This window comes from Staurois parvus, unplaced genomic scaffold (genome assembly GCF_062004578.1).
Source record: "Staurois parvus isolate SC_StPar_1 unplaced genomic scaffold, SC_StPar_1.0 ptg000341l, whole genome shotgun sequence".
NCBI lineage: Eukaryota > Metazoa > Chordata > Amphibia > Anura > Ranidae > Staurois > Staurois parvus.
Window position 1 is genome coordinate 2,406,160 of NW_028318137.1, and position 23,908 is coordinate 2,430,067.

At 41.3% G+C, this 23,908-nt stretch overlaps 1 protein-coding gene across 5 annotated transcripts in view; it reads left to right on the forward strand.

Annotated features, from left to right (window-relative positions):
• Nucleotides 1–13,458, forward strand: part of TCF20 (transcription factor 20) — a 497,541-nt gene extending 484,083 nt beyond the window's left edge. For 3 of the 5 annotated variants that reach the window (XM_089684285.1, XM_089684283.1, XM_089684282.1), the window contains 2 exons: nt 11,116–11,165; nt 12,563–13,457. In XM_089684285.1, coding sequence (XP_089540411.1) covers nt 11,116–11,165; nt 12,563–12,610 — 98 coding nt within the window. In that variant the 3' untranslated portion in view covers nt 12,611–13,457. Of the gene's footprint in view, nt 1–11,115; nt 11,166–12,562 lie in introns of all 5 variants that reach the window. The other 2 variants (XM_089684284.1, XM_089684286.1) reach the window with 1 other exon arrangement.
• The last annotated feature ends 10,450 nt before the right edge of the window (nt 13,459–23,908 follow it).

The window sequence follows — 23,908 nt, forward strand, 5'->3', positions numbered from 1 at the left end:
CTCCTGTATGTGGCTAGGCTCCCAAAAAGTCTCACATATGTGGTATCCCCATACTCCGTAGAAGTAGCAGAATGTATTTTATGGTGTAATTCCACATATACCCATGGCTTGTGCGAGAAAAAAATCATTTAAATGACCGCTTTGTGTAAAAAATTTTTTTTAAAAAAAGTCATTTTCCAGAAACTTGTGGAAAAAAAAAATCTTCCATGGACTCAATATGCCTCTCAGCAGATAGCTTAGGGTATCTACTTTCTGAAAAGGGGTCATTTGGGGGTGTTTGTACTATCCTGGTATTTTAGCACGTCAAGAAATGTGATGAGCAGTCAGAAAGTAAAAGCTGTGTAAATTCCATTATCTATACCATAGTTTGTAGACACTATAATTTTCACACAAAGCAATCAATATACACTTATTGGGATTTTTTAACCAAAAACATGTAGCAGAATACATTTTGGCCTAAATTTATGACGACATTTTAGTGTTTTTTGGATATTTTTTATGACAGAAATGAGAAAATACTGTTCCATCTGAGCATTACTGTGGGGACACTTGTAGGTGCTGTTTACATTTTTACTTTTATATGCAAAGGCTGACCAGTTAATACTGAAAGAAGGCTTAAAATCCCAAAATTGCATTGCATAATCTGCAGGTAACTTTTTAAATTGCACCAATTTAACCTGCATGAGATCAGCTTTTTTGCAGAGTGGGACTGCTGATACTTGTGTGGAAGAGTGATCTTATTAATGGTTGTTTTGATGCACATGGAATCTACAGTATGTAGTTCACAGTTTGAGTTTGAACTTCTTTTTTAGCTTTTCCAAAAATCTTAATAAAAACTGTCTTTTTTTTTTTTTTTAAACTAAATATGTATTTTGTAAGATAGGTCTCAATTCCAAACTTGTGCTTTTGCCATGGCAACTAGTAATTATTGTATGTTTTACTCCAGAGAGTTGCCGAAAACATTTACTCAAACATAAAACATTAAAACTCCCATGTGCTATGATTGCTAAATACTATTAGAAAACAATTTAAAACTACTGTGCGTTATCCTTCTTCAATAAATACTACAATTTATTCTACAAAGTAGATTTAATCAACCCATAAGCATGCAATGAATAAGAAATATGTCCAAGCTTTTTCCTATCTCTTCTCTCTCTCTAAAGCTGGGTATACACAGGCTGAAAATCGTCCGAAAACAGATGGTTCGGCAAGAGCTGGTTGACTTTCAGCCCGTGTGTACAACTCCTTGTCCAACAGAATCTGGTTTTACGGCCAGTCCTTTAGGAGGGGGCGATTTCCCTGTCAGAACACAATAGCTCAAAGGATTAAATCTCCACACTAACATCGAATGTGTTAGTACAGCGACCTGTAAGGTTTTTTTTTTTTCATTCAACCCTGAAAAAAAAAAAACTACCTGTGTGTACCCAGCATAAGGGAAAAGAGCCTACATACAAAAACAAATGGATTGTGCAGAGTGTTATTTTAAACCCTTTTTTGACCTAGGGTCATTGAAATCTATTGATTAATACTGAAGCCTGATTTATCACTGACCGTCTCTGTTGATTAACTTGGCAGTAACCTTATTATTATACAGAATTTATTTAGCGCTAACAGTTTGCTGAGGGCTTTAACCATTAGCCGCCCGGCCTATAGCCGTTTGGCGGTGGCAAAAATGCTTCACCTTTCCGGGTGCACGCCATTTGGCGTGCTCCCGCACATGCGCAGTTCGCGCGGTTGCAGAGCCGCGCAGCGGCGCGATCTGTCACCAGCCGTGTACCTCGGACACGGCCGATGACAGATCTGAGTACCAGACCCGTTGCCGGTACCATGTGACCTGCTGTAACCAATCACAGGAGGTCACATGACAGTTGTATACAATGGATGGCTTCATTCATGCCATCCATTGTATACTAGTGTCTAGCTGTGAATGGTCACAGCAGGTCACATGCACGTCATGGGATTAGCTGTGGCCAAATCACAGCTAAGCACAAAGAAAAATAAAAAAAAACCTGAATGAATCGATTTCATTCTGGTAAATGCTTGCTTATAGCAAAGAAATTCTTTGCTATATGCAAATTGTGTAAAAAAAAAAAAAAATAAAATACTGATCACTTCCCCAAAGTAGTACAATGTTACTATGGTGACACCAGTCAGTGTCCCTGTTCACCACCATGCCAGTTATATGATGATGCTGTACTGCACTGGTGACAGTATTTAAAAAAAAAATAGTGAAAATAATTTTTTAATTTTCCGAAAAATTATGACAAAAAAAATACAACTTCAAAAAACGCGCCATGCCTCTTATGAAATACGTTGGACTGTCTACTTTGCAAAAAGGGGTCATTTGGGGGATATCTGTACTGTTCTGACATTCTTGGACCTCAAGAAATTAGATTGGCTGTCAGTACTTCAGGATTGATCAATTTTCAGATCTATACCATAGTTTGTGAACTCTATAACTTTCCTACAAACTAAAAAATACATCCTAATTTGGGTTATTTTCACCAAAGACATGTAGCAGAATACATCTTGGCCTAAATTTATGAAGAACATTTATTTACAAACTTTTATAACGGAAACAAAAACGTGTTTTTTTTTCAAAATTTTTGGTCTTTTTTTGTTAATTTAGCAAAAAATAAAAACCATAGCGGTGATTAAATACCACCAAAAGAAAGCTCTAGTTGTGTGAAGAAAATGATAAAATTTTAGTTTGGGTACAATGTTGTATGACCGCGCAATTGTCATTCAAATTGTGAGAGCGCTGAAACGTGAAAAATGGCCTGGGCAGGAAGGTGTAAAATTGCCCGGTATTGAAATGGTTAAAATATAACGGGAGACAATTCAGTTCAATACAAGAGGGTTAGGAGGGCACTTCTCCTTGGAGCTTACAATCTAAGTGGGAGGATGACATACAGTTAGGGCCATATATATTTGGACACAGGCACAATTTTTTTTTTTTCAGGTATTTTCCAAAACATATTCAAGCTATAGTTATATAATGGATATGGGCTAAAAGTACACGCTCTCAGATTTAATTTGAGGGTATGTACAGCCACATTGGAGGAAGGGGTTAGGAATTACAGCTGTTAAGTGTAGCAATCCCCCCTTTTGCAAGGGACCAAAAGTAATTGGACAATTGAATATCATAAATAAAATGTTCATTTTTAATATTTTGTTGAGAACAGTTTACTGGCAATGACCCATTGGAACCCATGGACATTACCAAAGACTGGGTTTCCTCATTTCTGATGCTTTGCCGGGCTCTATCTGCAGTTGTCTTCAGTTGTTCGTTGTTTGTGGGTCTTTGTGCCTTTAGTTTTGCCTTCAGCAAGTGAAATGCATGCTCAATGGGGTTGAGATCGGGTGATTGACTCAGCCATTGCAGAATATTCCACTTGTTTTCTATCAAAGGCTTCTGGGTTGCTTTTGCAGTGTGTTTTGCATCATTGTCCATCTGTAATGTGAAGGGCCGTCCAATTAGCTTTGCTTCATTTGGCTCAATCTGGGCTGATTGTATATCTGTAAACACTGCAGAATTCATCCGGCTGCTTCTGTCTTTTGTCACATCATCAATAAACACCAATGACCCAGTGCCACTGGAAGCCATGCATGCCCATGTCATCACACTGCCTCAACCTTGTTTTACAAATGACGTTGCGTGCTTTGGATCATGAGCTATTCCAAGCCTTCTCCACACTTTTTTCTTCCGTCATTCTGGTACAGATTAATCTTGGTTTCATCCATCCACAGAATGCTTTTCCAGAATTCTTCTGAAGTCTTCTCTTGATTGTAGACTTTGACAATGATACGCCGACCTCCTGGAGAGTGTCCTTCACTTGTCTGGATGTTGTGAATGGATTTTTCTTTACCATAGAGAGGATCCTGCGATCAACCACTACTGTTGTCTTCCATAGACGTCCATGCCTTTTAATGTTGATGAGCTCACCAGTGCGTTCTTCTTTCCTCAGAATGTACCAAACTGTTGATTTTGCCACTCCTAATGTTGCTGCATGGACAGCTCCTTTGAACGCATGGTGCAGGTTCACAGCAATAGATTCCGAATGAAAATCTCACACTTAGAATCAACTCCAGACATTTTACCTGCTTAATTGATGAAGAAATAACGGAGTAGCCCACACCTTGCCATGAAACCGCTTTTGATTCCATTGTCCAATTACTTTTGATCCCTTGAAAAAGGGGGGGTGGCTACTCTTAAGAGCTATAATTCATAAACCCTTCCTCCAATTTGGATGTACGTACCGACAAATTAAACCTGAGAGTGTGCACTTTCCACCCATATCCATTATAGAACTATAGCTTGAATATGTTTTGGTCAATACCTGAAAATTGCGCATGTGTCCAAATATGTATGGACCTAACTGTAGGTGCTTGATTGGGTTCAGATCAGGAGACTTACTTGGCCACTAAATCACTTTCACCCTGTTCTTCAGAATTGCAACAGTGGCCTCAGATGTGTGTTTTGGATCATTGTCATGTTGGAAAAGTGCACGACAACCAAGAGTAAGGAGTGATGGCAGCATCTCCTCTTTCAATACAGAGACGTAAATCTGTGAATTCATGATATCATCAATGCAATGCAGTTCCCTGACACCAGCAGCACTCATGCAGCCCCACAGAAGGACACTGCCACCTCCATGTTTCACTGTAGCCACCATGCATTTTTCTTTGAACTCCTCACCTTTGCAGTACCATACAGTTTTGAAGCCATCAGTTCCAAAAACATTTATCTTGGTCTCATCACTCCAGAATACAGAGTCGCTGTAGTAGTCTTCTTTTTCAGCATGGGCCCTGGCAAATTCTAGGCGGGCTTCTTTGTGCATGGGCTTTAGGAGAGGCATCCTTCCTGGACTACACCCATGCATGCTATTCTTCGCAGTGTACGCCGTATTGTGTCATGGGAAACAATCACCCCAGTTTTGGCTTTCAACTTTAGCTAACTGCAGTGAACTTGCAATGCAATTTTCTTCAACCCTTCTCATCAGAAGACGCTCCCGTCGAGGTGTTAACTTCCATGGATGGCCTGTACAGCTCTGTGAGATGGTTGCAGTTCCATCTTTGTTAACTTTTTGTATCACTTTTGCTACAGTGTTCTGACTGATAAGTAAAGCTTTGCTGATCTTCTTCTACATTATTTTCTTATGCTTTGTGACATTTTTCTTCCATGTGGTGCCATTGCTGACAGCATGAAATGGGAAGGGGTTTTCTTTGCTTCTTTCTTTGTTTTATAACAACTGTCTGCTGGACACCTGTTTAATGAATAATTAAACTCACCTGTTGAATTCTTGTTAATTATGATTTTATTATCTAAAATTTAGCTGTGCTCCGAAGACTTTCATTTTTGCAATATGATCTTAAATTAATTTGTTAGGAAAAATACTTTTTTGTGTGTATAACTTAACAAATCTTGATTGCAATCAATGACCTGCATTTTTGTTAGTATTTTGTAGCATAGTGTCCCAAAGAAAATGTTCATTCTGAAAGTATGTATATATTTATGTATGTGTGTATGTATGTATGTATAATGTTTTTATTGTATTTTGACTTTTGGTTTGGGGAAGAAAATCTATTTCTTCCAGAACCTGCCCTTACTATTGAAGCAGACTACGAAAATACTTTTTTAGTCTGTTCTCATTTTGTTGCTGTCACTTTGCAGGGGTTGGGAGGGTGGAAGTGAGGGAGGAAGCCAGCTGAGAGGAGCACTGAGCCTGTGATTGCTACCTGAGGTGGCAGATGGGAAATGCAGTCCTAGCATAAGGCCATTGGCAGAGAGCAATGACACACCTGTGTGGGGTGAAGGTACGTACAGTAGCACTGTTTTTGAAAACAAAGTGCAACAGAAGGTGTATACAAAGTTTGACAAAAATGCAAATGTGAGTCGGTTCCTGGGGTTATGTATGCTCCCCTGCTGCATGTTACAACCTAAACATGGGTGTAACATGGGGAGAAAGGTGAACTTATCCTTTAAATACATGTCCAAAAAAACTCCTAAATTTTATACTAAGGTACAGCTGAATATCAGATCACATGCTAACATCATGACTAACATAACTAACAAAGTACTTTCTCTTGTTGTTCATTATGGACAAGTAGGACCTCTGAAAATAAGAGTACTCTCTCATTCTTTCCTGCATGCTCTCAATTTCACCTGCAAGCAAGCATGCTAATGCATAGTGTGCTGGCATATTCCACTGCATGTAGTGCGGTAAAACTGACATTTATTTATTTCAGGTACTTATATAGCACTGTCAATTTACGCAGCACTTTACACATGTATATATTGAACATTCACATCAGTCCCTAACCCTCAAGGGGTGTACAATCTAAGGTCCCTAACTTACATTCATACATACACATATTAGGGCCAATTTAGACAGGATCCAATTAACCTACCAGCATGTCTTTGGAGTATGGGAGGAAACCGGAGCACCCGGAGGAAACCCACGGAAGCACAGGGAGAACATGCAAACTTCATGCAGGAGGCGCCATGGTCGGGAATCGAACCCATGACCCATTTACTGCAAGGCAGATGTGCTAACCACTAAGCCACTGTGCCGCCCCATAGCCACCAGTGGAGTTCCTGCATGTCTACAGGATTTACCCAGTGCAGGGAGAGAAAACGCGAACAAAGAAAGAAGAAAACAATTTTACCAAAAAAGAAGTGATCCTTTTTTTTCACTTAGTGGTTTGGAAAATGAAGTATTACTTTGTGAGAATTTAATTTGTATTTCTCTTACATTCAATGATGGACACAGCAGCTTCTTTATCCATAACCAAAAAGGGTTTTATAGCCCCACCTACAGGAGTAGGACACTTGGCCTAAAAAAACTTTGGCACCTCCTATGGGCAGTCCTCTCTGGGCATAAAACCCCCTCTCTGCTATAGGCTTCCAGTCATTCTGCCTAGTGTTCAGGAGTATGAACGTGTTATTTTTGCTGGTATTTGTGGTCCTATAGCTTTTTATTTTTCCCTTTTCTTTTCCTGGGATTTTTTCGTGCAGATCTATAAACAGTCGGGCTAGACGACTGGATAATCTAGATCCAGTGGTCACCCCAGTCTGACCAGTGAGCGTGCGCAGACTGTTAGATCAGCATTTGGTTGGCCGTGACAATGCCCCACCCTGGACCAGGGTGGCCAGTGAGTTAAACAACTCGCAGGGGCACATATGGCTGACAGCCCCCCTACTTCAGTGGAGAGGAAGATCTGTCACGGGAGCCATATTCGCTCACTGCAGCTGGATTGGTAAGTTGAAATGTCCCCTCCCCTCCATCCCCCAATGGGGCGCCGGTACTTCTTGGAGGGGTCGGTCCTGCGGGGTCCCCTTCTCCATTGCACCCACCCTCATGGCAGCTTGCCTGGTCTGGAACTTTTTTTTAGCTTGCCAACTGTGGGGAGGGTGTGAGCTCTGACTGGTGATCATGCTGTGTCTGCATATGGGAGTCTCTGGGTCCCTTCACCCTGGTGTCCTTTTGTGGGTTACCTGTCTGGTCCAGCTCTGGCGGCCCTGTGTTCCCTGGACCGAGGGAGGGGCTAGTGCAGCCTTTGGGGGGGAGGGGGAACCTTTGGACTGTGTCCCCATTTGCTGATGGGTCTTGTGTGGGTTGCATGGCCCCCACCTGGCTAGTTTCACTTTCCTGGAGCCGCAGCCTCCGTTTTTCCCTTTTTTTGGAGACATGCATTTGGTTTCCCTGAAACCAAATGCCTGTCTAGCCTGGGAGAGCTGCTGGGGATCACATGGCAGAGGCGGTGACTTGTTCCATGTTCACCATTGCCATGTCTACACTCCGGCCTGTCCTGGCCATGGTTTCCCAGATCCTAACCGAATGGGCCACAGTTCTATAACAAGCCTTGACTTCTAGCCAGATGCCTCAAGTGTATGTGGAGATGGCGGACCAATTGGTCCAGAGGCTAAAGTACATTTGTGACGCTTCTCTTGATGTTGCCCCACTCCTCTCCAAACTTTGTTTTGGCAGTAATGCTGCAGCAGGTCCGGTGGCTCAGGTGTTGGTCAGCCGACTAGATCTCCAAAAAAGGCTTCTGCAGATTTTCCTTTTCTGAGAGACCGGCTGTTTGGAGCTACGCTGGACGACATTATCAGGAACCTTACAGGTGGCAATAGTACCTTTCTACCACATTCCACGAAGGGAAAAGAACTGCGGAGGCACACAAGCGGATTTTTCACTCCCCTGGATCCTCGACAGAGGGATCCAAACCCTTCAAGGCTTTGTTGTGCTGCCTTTCGATCTGGCCTCTGATACCCAGGTATTTACCAAGATCTCGGCCCTGGTCCTGACCTTGCAGAGACAACAAGGCTATGCTGTGATCCACTACCTGGATGACTTGCTCCCGCAGGTGTTGTAGACCCACTCGTCTCTGTTAGACAGTGTGGGGATCACCATATGTTCTCTGAGACTTTTGGTGGATCCTGCACCTCAGAAAGTCAGTGTTGACTATCCAAACCCTTGGAGTATATGGGGATGATCCTTGATTCGGAGCAGGGCAAGGTGTTCCTCCCATCAGACAAACTGCAGAAACTCTGGACAGCGGTTAGGCAGCTTTTGGCCTCCAGGCCTACCCGCGTTTTTGTGTGTGGGTCCTGGGCCTGATGGTGACTTCCTTCAAAACAGTCCCGTATGCCCAGTTCCATACAAGAGCTCTGTAGAAGGAAATCCTATCCGAATGGAACTGGTCTTCTTTGGCCCTGGACATTCGAAATCACCTGGGGTGGCTGACGAGGGCCTTTCTTTGGTTGCTGCGGTCTCTGGCTATTCAGAACAGAGCTTCCTTCCTTCCTCAGTGATGGACTGTGGTCATGATGGATGCCAGCCTGTCAGGCTAGGGAGGAGTCCTTGGATTGGAATCTGCTAGGGGTCGCTTGACTCTGGCAGAAGCTTGACTGCCCATCAATGTTCTGGGTCTTCGAGCGATTAAATTGTCGCTGGCACATCGGACGGATTGCCTATTTGGAGCCAGTCAGGCAACGCCACTACGGTGGTCTATGAACGATCGTGGGGGCATGAGAAGTGCAGCAGCGGCGCTGCTCATTGTGCCCTCCCATCATTAGGACACTACGTGGGCACATTCCTGTTTGGTTATGGATAAAGAAGATGCTGTGTCAGTCAATCAATCTAAAAGGAAATGGGATTTTTTTTTGTTACTCCCTGTAAAATCCCTTTTTCTGAGTTCATAGAGGGACACAGCACCCACCCCTCTTTGGTGTTTTCTCCCTGACACTGCTTGTGACTGACTGGAGGCCTATAGCAGCAGGGGGTTTTATGCCCAGAGAGGACTGCCCATAGGAGGTTCCAAAGTTTTTTTTTTTTTCTGCCTAGTGTCTTACTCCTGTAGGTGGGGCTATAAAACCATTTGGTTATGGATAAAGAAGAAGATGCTGTGTCCGCAGGCAAACAACCATTGCCCCACATGTGAGGTAACACCCTGAGTGTCAGATCATGGGCAGTAATTCTAGCACCAGACCTCCTCCTGTAAATCTAAAGTGGTAACCTGTAAAGGATTTTAAAGCATCGCCTATGGACAGTAAAATTTACGTCATTTGTTGCTGTTGAACAGGCATGCGCAGTTTTAAAGTGTGACATGTATGGTATCTAGTTACTCAGTGTAACATTTATATTTTACCAAAAAAATGGGCTATGTAATGTTTTATTTTGCATTAAAATTAGTGGTGCACCGAAATGAAAACTCTGGTGCCGAAAACAAAACTTCAAAATGCACTTGGCCGAAAACCAAAACCGAATTGCAGTTTTTAATATTGAATATTTTTTGAAATAAAATATACTTTGGTTAAAAAAAAAAACAACAACATATAGCCCAATTTTTTTGTAAAATATGAAAGAGGATGTTACGGCGAGTAAATAGATACCCAATATGTAACGCTTTAAACTTGCGCACGCTTGTGGAATGGCGTGAATCTGCGGTACTTAAAAATCTCCATGGGTGATGCTTTAAAAATTTCTACAGGTTAGCAGTGTAATGTTACAGAGGAGGTCTAGTGCTAGAATTATTGCTTTTGCTCTGACGTTCGTGGCAACACCTCACGTGTGGTTTAAACACCCTTTACATATGTGGGCATGGCCTACGTATGCGTTCACCAGTACGTTGCGGGACGGGGTCACTTTAAACTTTTTTTTTGATTTTATTTTTTTTTTTTTTTGCACTGTCCCTTTAAAACAAATTTTAATCACTTTTATTCTTATCACAAGAAATGTATGCATCCCTTGTGATAGAAATAATTAGTGACAGGTCCTCTTTATGGAGAGATGTGGGGTCAATAGGACCCCACATCTCTCCTCTGCAATTTAAGGCATTGGATAAAAAAAAAAAGCATTGAACTAGTGCTTTAAAAAAAAAAACTGAACCGAAAGTGACATCGCTCTGGTCCTCCAAGGGCATACAGAAGAGTGAAGGCCATCTTTCCTTCACTAATCTATGCCCAGCGTTGGGATCATTCGATGGTTTCTCAGGTAAGGCTGAGAACTACCGAGGGGCGGGGTTTCTTTTGGCACCTGTATCAGTGCTTTTTTTTCCATAACGACCGGTGTTTTAAAAAGCGTATTTTTAAAAAAAAAATGCATTGGAAAAACCACTGTGTAAATACCATTTGACATAAAAAATTGCAAGGCCCTACAATTTCTATTCTGTAGTGCCTCCATTTAATTTATATTTTTATATATATATATATATATATATATATAAATGAGTGTTTGGGGGTTCTAAGAAATTTTGTAGCAAAGAATAAAAAACATTAAAAGTCATCACAAAGCCCTTTCTTTTTTAATAGCCCCAGACATTCCAAAAATCATCTACGCCTAATAAATAAAACACATCAACCCTTCATATTTTCCATCCTGGCAACATTTTTTTATTTTTTTTTTAATCAGGACAAGTAGACTGAGAACCCCAATTAAACCCCCTGAAAGAGTAGTTTTTAAAAAAAATTTCCACACCCATGTTTATACATTTGAACAAATAAGAAGAGCTGCACAAACTGTTGGCGCTATATAAATCCTGTATAATAATAATAATAATATAGATTTTATCAGACTGATGCAGAATGTTATTTCATTTTTTTTCTTGCAGAATGTTTACTAAGTGAAGAGAACTTCTCTGTACGTTGCCCCAAGCACAAGGTAAGTCACTAAATCTTTTGCTTTAATTCACTTGTGCACATAATGTATAACATTAAGAAATCCTAGATAGCATATTACAAAGTTAAATATGGCTCAAAAATGTTACGATTTCTCCCAGTATCTCTCTGGGACACGGAAGACTTTATTCTTCTGTGTATGGGTGTAAACGCAGCATTTAGCAGGTTGGACCCTGTGCAGAGCAGGAGGGCACAGCTCCATGTAGTGGCTGCAGCACAAGCCCAGTCCTATAAAGGTAGGATGTCTTTCTCCAGTTATATGGATCTGTACTTTTAGCCAAAGCTTTTGTTTAGCAGATGCTGATGGTACCAGACCAAGTCGCTAGATCCTGTATATTCATCTCAGCAGCCAGCAGTTTGCATTGGCTTTCTTGAACACAAAATATGGTATTTCACTGTGAAAGCCCTGACTTTTCTGTGACTGCAGTAGTCTTAACAGGTTTATTGTCTCCATTGCTGAACCTTCATGTATGGTGTCATACTAGACAACCAGATGTTTTTTTTTAACCACATAGGTCTTACCCAGTTCTCGCTCCAGACTTGCTGATCACAGGCTGGCATTGAAGACTCACCAGAGAAGCAGTGAATAGATCAGTTTTCTAAGTGACATAGTTTAGTTACAGGGGGGTGCATTTACTGGGGCATGGTTTCTGCCTCATTCATTTATTCTTTTCATTCTGCAAGCTTTTTTCTTTCACACTGTGCCTTAGAGTGTTTTTCTGCTATTCTATTTTTTTTTTTTTTTTTTTTAGGACAGGCTGCCCTCATTTCGGGCTGTGGTTTAGACCTTTCATGCAGGGCACAATTTCCTTGTTGTGCACTGACTGGGCCTGCTTTGACATAGTACAGTGGCTCTGGATTTTAATATGCGAGACTTATATCAAACAACAAGACCTCCACCATACCTCATGCTGTTATGTGTAAATAGAAAGTATGTAAATGTATTCCCAAAGCAACAGTTGGACTTTACTGGCACAGAATGAGACCAAATTAAAAAAATTCTACAAAATTTTATTACAGTATTTCAGTAAAACATGCAAAAACAAAGTTCATAAAATGTACATCTCATGGTCTCATATACAGCAAGATACCTTAAAAAGCAGTACCTTAAATAAGAGGATTAGGACACAAAAGCTATATATACTCAATGCACCCAACCCAGGTGAAATGCAGTAGGTAGGTCCCAATCCGTAGGTCAACGTGTTTTGCAAAAGTATGTAGTTTCTTCAGGACCATACGCTTATGGGCTATATTCCTCTAATAGTTAAAAAATTCTAGTCCAATATTAACAAACAATACAATTGTACAGAATATCCACTTGAAGACCACAATACATATATAAACGATGTGTATTACCATGGTATTTTTTTTTTTTTTCAGCTGACAGCCAGTATTCTATTGAAAGCAGTTCTAGCGACTCTGACATAAAACACCCCCATACACAATACCAATGTCCTGATCACCGCCATACCCCAAACCAACACAGTGATCACTGCCATACCCCATACCAGCGCCCTGATCACCTCCATACCTCATACCAGCGCCTTGATCACCTCCATACCAGCGACCTGATCACCTCCATACACCATACCAGCGACCTGATCACCTCCATACGCTATACCAGCATCCTGATAACCACCCTGCCCCATACCGGCGTGCTGATCACCGCCATGCCCCATACCGGCGTGCTGATCACCGCCATGCCCCATACCGGCGTGCTGATCACCGCCATGCCCCATACCGGCGTGCTGATCACCGCCATGCCCCATACCGGCGTCCTGATCACCGCCATGCCCCATACCGGCGTCCTGATCACCGCCATGCCCCATACCGGCGTCCTGATCACCGCCATGCCCCATACTGGCGTCCTGATCACCGCCATGCCCCATACCGGCGTCCTGATCACCGCCATGGCCCATACCAGCATCCTGATCACCGCCATACCAGTGTTTTGATCACAGCCATACCCCATACCAGCATCATGATCATCCCCATAACAGAGTCCTAGCTGCTACCATACTAGCATCCTGATCACTGCCATACCTCATGCTAATGTCCTGATTACCACCACACCCCATACCAGCGTCCTGATCACAGCCATATGCCATACCAGCATCCGGCATTTTAGGATCTCAACTAATCTATTTTCAAAAATATATCCCATAGTTTGTAGACTTTACCGCTTTCACACAGACTAAATAATATAAACTGTTTTGGGTTATTTTTACCCTAAAAATGTAGCACAATACATTTTGACCTACATTTATGAAGAAAAATTATCTATTTGCAAAATTAAAAAAAAAGTTTCAAAACGGTTTGACATTTTTTCATTTATACCGTGTTCCAAATTATTATGCAAATGATATTTTTCTCATTTACCTAAATAATTGATGTAAATAACAGTCAGCATAATTCTCATGTTATCAACTATTAAGAGTACAATTCAAATTTTATTGAACAAACCTAATGATAACAGTATTTTTTTTACACATAAAAAACTTACAATGCACTGTTCCAAATTATTATGCACAGTAAGTTTCAAAACACTTTATAGGTTGTAAAGAACTGAAAATTGTCATTTGTTGTGTTTGCAGCATATTTACTGAAATCGAAAGCTATTTCAATCAAACTTTTAACAACATTTTAACTTTTTAAACATTTTAACAGGTCACATTACATTTTAACATAGGACCCCTTATTTGATAGCAGCTTCACAAGTCTTGCATCCATTGAACTTGTGAGTTTTTGGACAGTTTCTGCTTGAATTTGTTTGCAAGATGTCAGAATAGCCTCCCAGAGCTGCTGTTTGGATGGAAACTGCCTCCCACCCTCATAGATCTTTTGCTTGAGGATGCTCCAAAGGTTCTCAGTAGGATTGAGGTCAGGGGAGGATGGAGGCCACACCATGACTTTCTCTCCTTTTATCCCCATAGCAGCTATTGATGCAGAGGTATTATTTGCAGTATGAGATGGTGCATTGTCATGCATGAAGATGATTTTATTACGGAAAGTACTTCCTTCTGTACCAGGGAAGAAAGTGGTCAGTCATAAACTCCACATACTTTGCAGAGGTCATCTTTACACCTTCAGGGCCCCTAAAGGTGCCGACCAGCTCTGTTCCCATGATTCCGGCCCAAAACATGACTCCACCACCGCCTTGCTGACGTCGCAGCCTTGTTGGAACAGGGTGGCCATCCACCAACCATCCACTCCTTTATCCATCTGGACCATTCAGGGTTGCACGGCACTCATCAGTGAACAGGACTGTTTGAAAATTAGTCTTCATGTATTTTGGTGGCCAAATAGAAGGTTTATGCACAATTGCAAGAGGAGGACTCTACACCTTGATGTCCGTGGGACTCCAGAGGCACCAGCAGCTTCAAATATCTGTTTTCTGCTATGTAATGGTATTTTAGCAGCTGCTCTCTTGATCCGATGCATGGATCTGGCAGAAATCTTCCTCAATGTGCCTCTATCTGCACGAACCCGTCTGTGCTCTGAATCAGCCACAAATCTCTTAATAGTGCGATGATCACACTTACGTTTTCGTGACATATCTACTGTTTTCATACCTCGTCCAAGGCATTGAACTATTTCACTCTTTTCGGCAGCAGAGAGATCCTTTTTCTTCCCCATATTGCTTGAAAATGGTGCTCTGCTTAATAATGTGGAACACCGTCCTTTAGTAGTTTTTCCTTAAATTGGGCTCACCTGCCAATCTAATTATCACAGGTGTCCGAGATTGTTTTCAGTGATCAAAAGAGCCCTGACACACAATGCCATCCATGAGTTAAACTGAAAAACAAAATATTTAATCTTTGTGACACTTAAATAGAATTTGCATAATAATTTGGAACACGGTGTATATAGCAAAAAATAAAAAGTGGCGATCAAATACCACCAAAAGAAAGATGTAGCTGTCTCAAAAAAAGAATAAAAATTTCATATGGGTACAATGTTGCATGACTGAGTAATTGTCACTCAAAGTGAATGGGGAAAATTGGTCTGGACTGGAAGGGGGTGAAAGTGTCCGGAGTTGAAGTGGTTAACCTCCCTGGAGGTATTCCCGAGTGTAGCTCGGGGTAAAGTTTCAGCACCACAAGAAGTAACCCCGAGCTACACTCGGGAATACCTCCAGGGAGGTTAACCACTTCAAGTCCGGACACTTTCACCCCCTTCCAGTCCAGACCAATGTAGCTCGAGGTAAAGTTTCAGCACCACAAGCAGTAACCCCGAGCTACACTCGGGAATACCTCCAGGGAGGTTAACCACTTCAAGTCCGGACACTTTCACCCCCTTCCAGTCCAGACCAATGTAGCTCGAGGTAAAGTTTCAGCACCACAAGCAGTAACCCCGAGCTACACTCGGGAATACCCTGCAGCGCTGCTCCGGGATCTCTTCTGCACTTACCTTGTCCTTCGCTCCCGCTATATCCCTCCTGCAGTGTCCCCAGCAGTGTCCTCCGGCCGATGCCAGCATCCGTCTTCTGGGTTCCGTTTCCTGCGACGTCAGGACCTACGGGGACGGAACGGCAGGAAATTTAAAAATGGGAAAAAGCGCCATTTGTCACAAACGTGCGCAACAGAGACTGACGCAGTCCGCCATTTTGTTAAGAGTATCCATTTTCTCCCCTCACTCCCTCCCCCTCCCTCTCTGAGAGGAGACATCTGGCCAGCATGTGTGTTTTTGCTGGTTGTGGGTCACTGGCAGCCTAAGGCATCTCCTGAGCTAGGTGCCTAGCTGTCTGGGCGAGCTTTTCCATTTCACACCTCGGAAGAGATAAGGCAAGCTTTCTCAGGAGTTGAGAGAGATTCCAACCTAATAAAACCTACTCAGCATAGGTGACAGAATCAGATAAGTCTCAAAATCCATGTTTCCCCTATGTCTCATATCTTGGAATATGAGAGACTTACATAAAAACCGGACATATCGTCAGATGGACGATGAGCAGCCGAACATTTTGGTGGGTCATTCGCCTTCTCTCGGATACACAGGAAAGCAGAAAAATAGATCTCGTGAACCGTTTAGTGTACACTTTCATCATTTATATCTAATCAATCCTCAGACTTGTCTGCATAATAATCTACCCACGGGTGGAATGTCACTTGTGCAGATGAAAAGTTATAGGCAAATATGAGTTATGGGAGATTTTTGCTCTAGTTGAGGCATCCACCCATCTCTCCACGCCCTAAGCGGAGATTGGTCCTTGACTGCAGAGCCACCCCCTGCTGGGAACTACAAAACAGGCTGTCAGGCCTAAGAGTAGGAAGTTGAAGAAGTCTTCTATTTTAACATCAATACCACCTGGGAAGACCCCTGCCTTTTGCTCTGAAACTTGGATCTGCTAACCCAGGACTTTGGCAAGTACCTTAACCCTTTCACCACTCTCTGATATCTCTGTGCTGTTATTCTCTGTATATGTGTGTGTGTATATATATATATATATATATATCTTAGTTCTTTTTCCTGTAAAAATTTTTATTGTGCCCGTTTGACCTTTTAGCAATAAATCTTTCTTTCTGAAAGTGTTGAATTGTTTCTATAGCTCTGTATTGCAATTTACGAATCCCTGCCTCTAAAGAGAACGCTACTGTGTTTGTTTAAACCTCTGTATAACCGGCCTGCGGACCGTTTTATACAGACGATTATCTCAATCATTATAGTGTTATAGCTGATAACGCAGAGTTTCCGCTTTATCTGTACAAAAAGGAGGTGGTGGCAGTAAGAAGGGTTAATTGCGTAATTAACCTCACCCAGTAACAATCGCCCAGGCTGCCACTACATCGATTGTGGTCCGTTAGCTGGAAAATCATTGTGCAGGGTGCAGCTGGGTGTGGCATTGTCACACACGTCACATCGCAGTTTTAGATCGGCTAGTGCTTCGGTCACGAGTTTGGGTGAGAAGGTCTGGGGTCTGACGCCGCGATCATGACAACATTCACTAAATACACTAAAATCACATAGTAAAACATTATTGTATCAAAGCATTTCACATACATTTTGTCCCTAGTGCTGTCCTGTGCCCTGCCTGCATTTTTACCATTCTTTTTGCCTGGAAACTGAGAAATGTACATGGCGTCCAAGAAGCGTCCCTTTAGGTCAAAAGCGGTTTTAGACCAGCTAGACAACAGTGATAGTAAATTAGAACTACTTGCAGAATTGAGTGATGATTCGTGGGGAAATTCGTCATCAGACACTGAAAACGTTTTTGCGACTATGCTTAGTGATGTGCGAACTTGGTGCTGTATTTCAAATTTCAGTGTTTTTGGTCCGATTATATTATTGAATTAAGTTGATTATTATTATTTTTTATGATTATTTATTATATTATAATTTATGATTTCATGTTTCAAATTTTAACATACCCGGGAAGTTTACTAGACTCTTGTGCGGGCAGATTTCAGTGAGATATTCCTAAAAATTACAGGCCTGCAATAAAAAAAGTACATAATTCCATGAAAAAAAATGTACCGTTTTGAGCACAGAAATACTGACATAATCAGACCGCTAGGGAGGCTACCTAACAATTGCATGGTCATGCAATGTTGTACCGAAATGAAATGTATGTCCTTTTTTTCCCCACTAATAGAGCTTTCTTTTGTTGGTATTTGATCACCTCTGCAGTTTTTAGTTTTTGTTCTATAAACAAAAAAAGACTGTCAATTTAAAAAAAAAAAAAAAAAAGCTGAGCAGAGCCATCCAGAGCAGTGTGCTTACAGTGAAGAACACACCCCCTGCCCCCTAGTAAAACACTCCCATCAGACAATTAACCCTTTGATTGCCCCTCATGTTAACCCATTCCTGCCCAGTGCCATTAGTACAGTGTCAGTGTTTTTTTTGGGTGGATGTCAGTGACACGAAGTTTGTTCCCCCCAGATTCAGAATGCCCACCGCAATCTGGCTATAAGTCGCTGATTGTCGCTATAAGTCGCTGATCGCCGCCATTATTCGTATAAAAAATAATTCCTTTATCTATACCTCCATATGTAAACGCTATAACTTTCACATAAACCAATTAATTTACACATATTGGAATTTTTTTTTTTTTTCTAGCAAAGACATGGAGCAGAATACGTTTTGGCCTGAATTTGACAAAATTTGTGGGGGGAGAAAAGGACATAAATTTCATTTGGGTGCAACTTTGCATGACTACGCAATTGTCCGTTAAAGTAACACAGCACCTTAACTCAAACTGCTTCCTGACCAGCCCTATAGCACAAATACTGCTACAGGGCAGTACCGGTGCACAAAATCATGTGTATATATATGTGATTCACACTCCTGTGGTTTTCACGCCCCTCCCAGATAGCGTCAGATTGCCCATCAGTACACCAGTAATCACATTTAACTCCTTGATTGCCAGGAAGATGCTCATACAGAATAAACTTCTATTGCTAGTATCCTGTTTGAACGGATCAATATCTTTGATCAGATCTACACTATACCAGCATTCATATTAGTATAGTGTCCCCCAAAACACAGCGTTAGTGGGATCAACCCCGGCACATTCCTGCACCTGCGTTTAGCCCCTACGCTTACCCCTTCTCCGCCAGCAGGTACAGTGTCAGTAGGTCACTGTCACTTGATACATTGCACACAAAACCGTAGTGTTCACAGAATCAGGCCTGATTTCTGCTAGCACTTAACGGTAAATTTTGATGACTCTCATATGCAGCAGAGTGCCAGTACTAGTGCCGCTCTACCTTTTGGTGAACTGGCGAGCACCAGCAGCCTAGTACATCCTGGTCTTTCACATACCAGCACTGCAGTATGACTTCCTGAATTCAGGTGGAAACAGCAAATTTAACTACTCCCCTTGATTTTTTGGAGCTGTTTTTCACGGAAGATCTGTATGCATTGATTGTGGATCAAAGCAATTTATATGCACAACAATTTATCGCCGCCAACCCAAATTCAAACCTTGCCAGACCATTCGCATGGAAACCCATTACAGTTTCTGAATTAAAATTTTTTTGGGCCTAACCCTCAACATGGGCATTACTTTTTCCATATGTGGTACCACTTATACCTGGACAATTTTTATTCAAGCGTGCAAAAGACATTTATACAGTCTTGGAATTGGCGCATGTGGTACCGTGCGACCTAATGTGTGCCCACCATTAGAAGTGGGTGGATGCAGGGCGGTATATTCTAATCGTGGGCATACCGAACACTTTATAGCAGATTTCTTTTTTTTTTTTTTTCATTCAGCCTGCAGGCTGCATAAAAAAAAAAAAAAGAACATGGCATATATAGGATAAGCCTCCCACGCTACCTGCTTCTGTTTATAGAAAGGGAGCTGCTGTTACCTGACTATATGCCTAGATAGAAAATAATAAAATACAAAGTGGTGTAGCGCTATCCCAGATATCTGTATATCCTCATCCACATATTTAAATCAACAGTGCAACCTGACAATAGTTAAACAAGTAAAAATAAGTAACACACATATATATAGTGAATAATGGAAGAGAGAGGAAAGAAAAAGAGAAACGTGCTGACAAGGGAAAAATGGTCAGCATAGTATTGCATGCAATATGAAATGTGAATAATTAAAAAAACTACCTTTTGAACATAGGATGTAAGTGAGCTCCCAGATGTCTAAAGGTTGACATCAAAATGGTGCCTAAAAAAACTAGTGCAAGAAAATATGTGTAAAATGAAGTGCTGACCGAGGGAAAATGGTCAGTTATATATTAAGAGCACAATAGAATGTGAATAGTCTCAGCCGCCCTTAACCAGTTGCTGCCCGGCCTCGTCCCTCCGGGTGGATGTCATATGGCGAGGTATATGTGTCCGAGGTACACAGATCTGTGTATCGGCCCCGTTGCCAGTACCATGTGACCTGCTGTGACCAATCACAGCAGGTCACAGTTGTATATAATGGATGGCTTCCTTTCATGCCATCCATTGTATACAAGTGTGTCTAGCTGTGAATGGTCACAGCGATCACATGCACAGGCTGGGCCAATCACAGCCCATCTGCGTCATGTGATTAGCCATGGCCAAATCACAGCTAAGCACAAAAAAAAAAACCCTGAATGAATTGATGTCATTCAGGTAAATGCTTGCTTATATGTTAAAAAAAAAAAAAAAAATACTGATCACTTCCCCAAAGTAGTACAATGTTACTATGGTAATATAATACTACTTTGATCATAGTGAAATATGACAAAAAAAACAAGGTACACAAAAAGATGTAATAAAAAATTAAAACTAATAAAAAAATAAAAAACAAATTTTTTTTTTTTTTCATACTGTCACGTCAGTGTCCCTGATCATCGCCATGCCAGTTATATGATGACACTGTACTGCACTGGTGACAGTATGTAAAAAGAAAAAATAGTGAAAATGTTTAAATTTTTCCATTTTTCGAAAAATGACAAAAAAATTATAACTTCAAAAAACTTGCCATGCCTCTTATGAAATACGTCTGTCTACTTTGCAAAAAAGGGGTAATTTAGGGGATATCTGTACTGTTCTGACATTCTTGGACCTCAAGAAATTAGATTGGCTGTCAGTACTTCAGGATTGATCAATTTTCAGATATGTACCATAGTTTGTGAACGCTATAACTTTCCTATAGACTAAATACATCCTATTTTGGGTTATTTTCACCAAAGAAATGTAGTAGAATACATCTTGGCTTAAATTTATGAAGAACAATTATTTATTTGCAAACTTTTATAACAGAAACAAACGTTTTTTTTTTTTAAATTTAGCTCTTTTTTTGTTAATTTAGCAAAAAATAAAAACCCCAGTGGTGATTAAATACCACCAAAAGAAAGCTCTAGTTGTGTGATTGTGTTGTATGACCGCACAATTGGCATTCAAAGTGTGAGAGTACTGAAACCTGAAAAATGGCCTAGGCAGGAAGGGGGTAAAAGTGCCCTGTATGGAAGTGGTTAAAGCGGAAGGCTATAGGTGAAAATGGTGAACTCCCAGATGCCCAAGTGGTGGCATCAAAATTGTGACCCAAATGGCTAATGCACAAATCTGCATGCAGTACCACTAACAGTGAGACCAGAAAGTCCTAAATATCTCCCATGTATAATTATAAAAAAAACCCTAATAATAACTAAAAAAGCTACAATTTCTGGGGAAATTGTGTGAAGTGTTCTTGCCTCCACCTACAGTCTACAACTGGAGTGGGCGGAGTAACTGGGTGGAGTGGCTTGAGTAACTGTTGTGTGGCTGGATTAACTGTGAAAAGGTTGGAGTGGGCAGAGTAACTTTATGGAGTGGGCAGAGTAACTGTGTGGAGTGTTTGGAGTGAGCAAAGATAGTAAACATTACACTAACCAATTGATCAAATTTAAAAAGTGCACATGGCAAGCTTGATAGAGTGAGAAATGCATTTCAACTTTTAATTATTTATGTGGCACATTTAATTGCAATGTTGTTGCCCAAAGTGCTTCACAGTTACATTAAAACATACATTTATAAAAACATTAGCAGCATTATCACCTCAAATACTCTACTGTAGAAAACTTATTTCCAAACCTTTAACCAGAAGCCGGCCAAACTGTCACAAATTCAAAATTAGATTTCAAATAGGGCAGAGAGGAGCTGTTAAAAACAAATGGCTCCAAATTGCTCACTTCACTGGCGTCTTCAAATGGTCATAGTTCTAAAAACTATAAATCCTACAGTGAAGAGCTTTATATTATGAGAATCACAAGACCCAGACCTACATTTTGATGCATAGTATGCCTCTGAAATATTAAAAATGAAGGCACAGTCGCAGTTTAGAAATTGCCCTTCAAATTTGAGGTGGCTAGAGTGCAGTTTCAATGAATGTCAATGGGCGGCGTGAGTTGCAAACAAATGGTCATATTGTGAAAACTATCAGGACTATGGCTTAGCCATGGCAGCAGGGATAGCTGAACGTTTTGATATAAGATTTGTGTAGGTGGGCTTGAAAATGAGGGAGTGATGGCAGTTTAGAAATTGTCCTGATTTTTCGGCTCACGCTCTAGCTTTTGTCAGCTCCCACTCTAGTTTTGAACATTCCGCCATTCATTCCTATGGGACCAATTTCACCACAAAACCGCTGATATTTAGTGAACCATTCGGCGAAACGTTCCACAAAGTAATAGCACACCAGTCGGGAACAATCCGCACATTTCGGTATATTACTGTCTATGTAGTGTAAAAACTGTGGGAGGAGTTAGGGTGGTAAATTTGGCTATATTAAGAATATATATGTGAGATAACAGTAAGTGGTCTTGCCATGCAAGAACACTTAATAAACCATCAGAAAGTGACCTCCAATATTAAAAGTGAAATGCTGAAAAACAAACATGCCTGGCTATAGTGACCTCCAAGACGGTCAGTCCCTTAATATAGAAGAAAAAATGTGAATGCATAGACAACTAATGTTTCATGTGTACAAATACAATGCCCGAACTAAAAAGATCCCAAATGATCTTAAAATAGCAGTGAAGAGATTTAAATAATAAACAACCAAAGTCCACATAGTACAAGTCCTAAAGAAATATGCTGAACATGTGCAGATTTCAGCTTCCTAAATTGTGCAGATGCAGGTGGTCTCAGGAAATCCGTCACCAGCTAGATTGCCCCCTCACCTCCACACATAGACCCCACGGGGCCAATGAGCTTGAAGAATGCACTGAAATAGTGCGCCTCTAAGATGCCTCTGGTCTTTAACGGGTCTCAGCAATGATGGCGGTATCTCCCCGTTCACCAGTAAAGTAATGTGCCACACTCCTGTCCTCAAGTCTCTCTTTTAGGTGCTCCGATGTGTACAGCCATCTCATTGTAACCGATTTAGAGAAAGAAAGGGAAAAAAAAAGATCCTCCCATAAGTGCAATAAGTTCAACAATTTATTAATAAATGTATAGCCAGAATGCCCACTCACATGTCATACAGGAATACTCAGCATTTAAAACCTCATGGTTTTGTTGGTGTACATGTATGGGTGTACCAAAATGGCGTCCACGCCAGATATGACGTCACCACGCTCCGTATGCCGTTCCCGACGCATTGCATCATGAATCACGTGACTTCCTCAGGGATAACGTGGTGGTGACAGCTGACTCCCTTTATAGGGAGTCCAAGAATGTAAATTGAAAGGGCGGATCAAACCGGATTCCTAGAATAACCTATGAGACCTTAATAGGCTTGGAGAAAGATCGAATGTATATACAGTATGTGTGGATCCTCTTTTCCCTTAACTATTATAATCTGATACTAAAAATACCCGCTCCCAGCCCCGCAGTAAAAAACATATAAAAAGTGGGAAACTCTTTGGGAAGTGGGAAGCATCCAACAGTAGTCTGCCATCATTGTAAAGCTCCATTTTCCCTGGTATCTCCTTTCCATCTCTTTAATGTCTTGGTGGAATCGTTCACCTTGTTCCTCACTCACAGCTCCCAAATTTTCAGGAAAGTAGTCAAGATGGGACTGGAGGAAATGCACTTTCAAACTCATCAGGCAACCTAAAGCTTGAAATGCTTTCAGCATTCGTCCGACGATCTTTTTATAGTGAGGGTCTTTGTTATTGCCTAAAAATTTCTGTACGACTTCTTTAAATGCAATCCACCCTTCTTTTTGAGGATCCGTCATGGTATTGACAAACTCTTGATCAAATATAAGCCTTCTAATGTCTGGTCCGACGAACACACCTTCCTTCAATTTTGCCTCCGACAGGCCTGGAAACTTGGTGACCAAGTATTTGAAGCATTCTCCATCTCTTGGAAGTG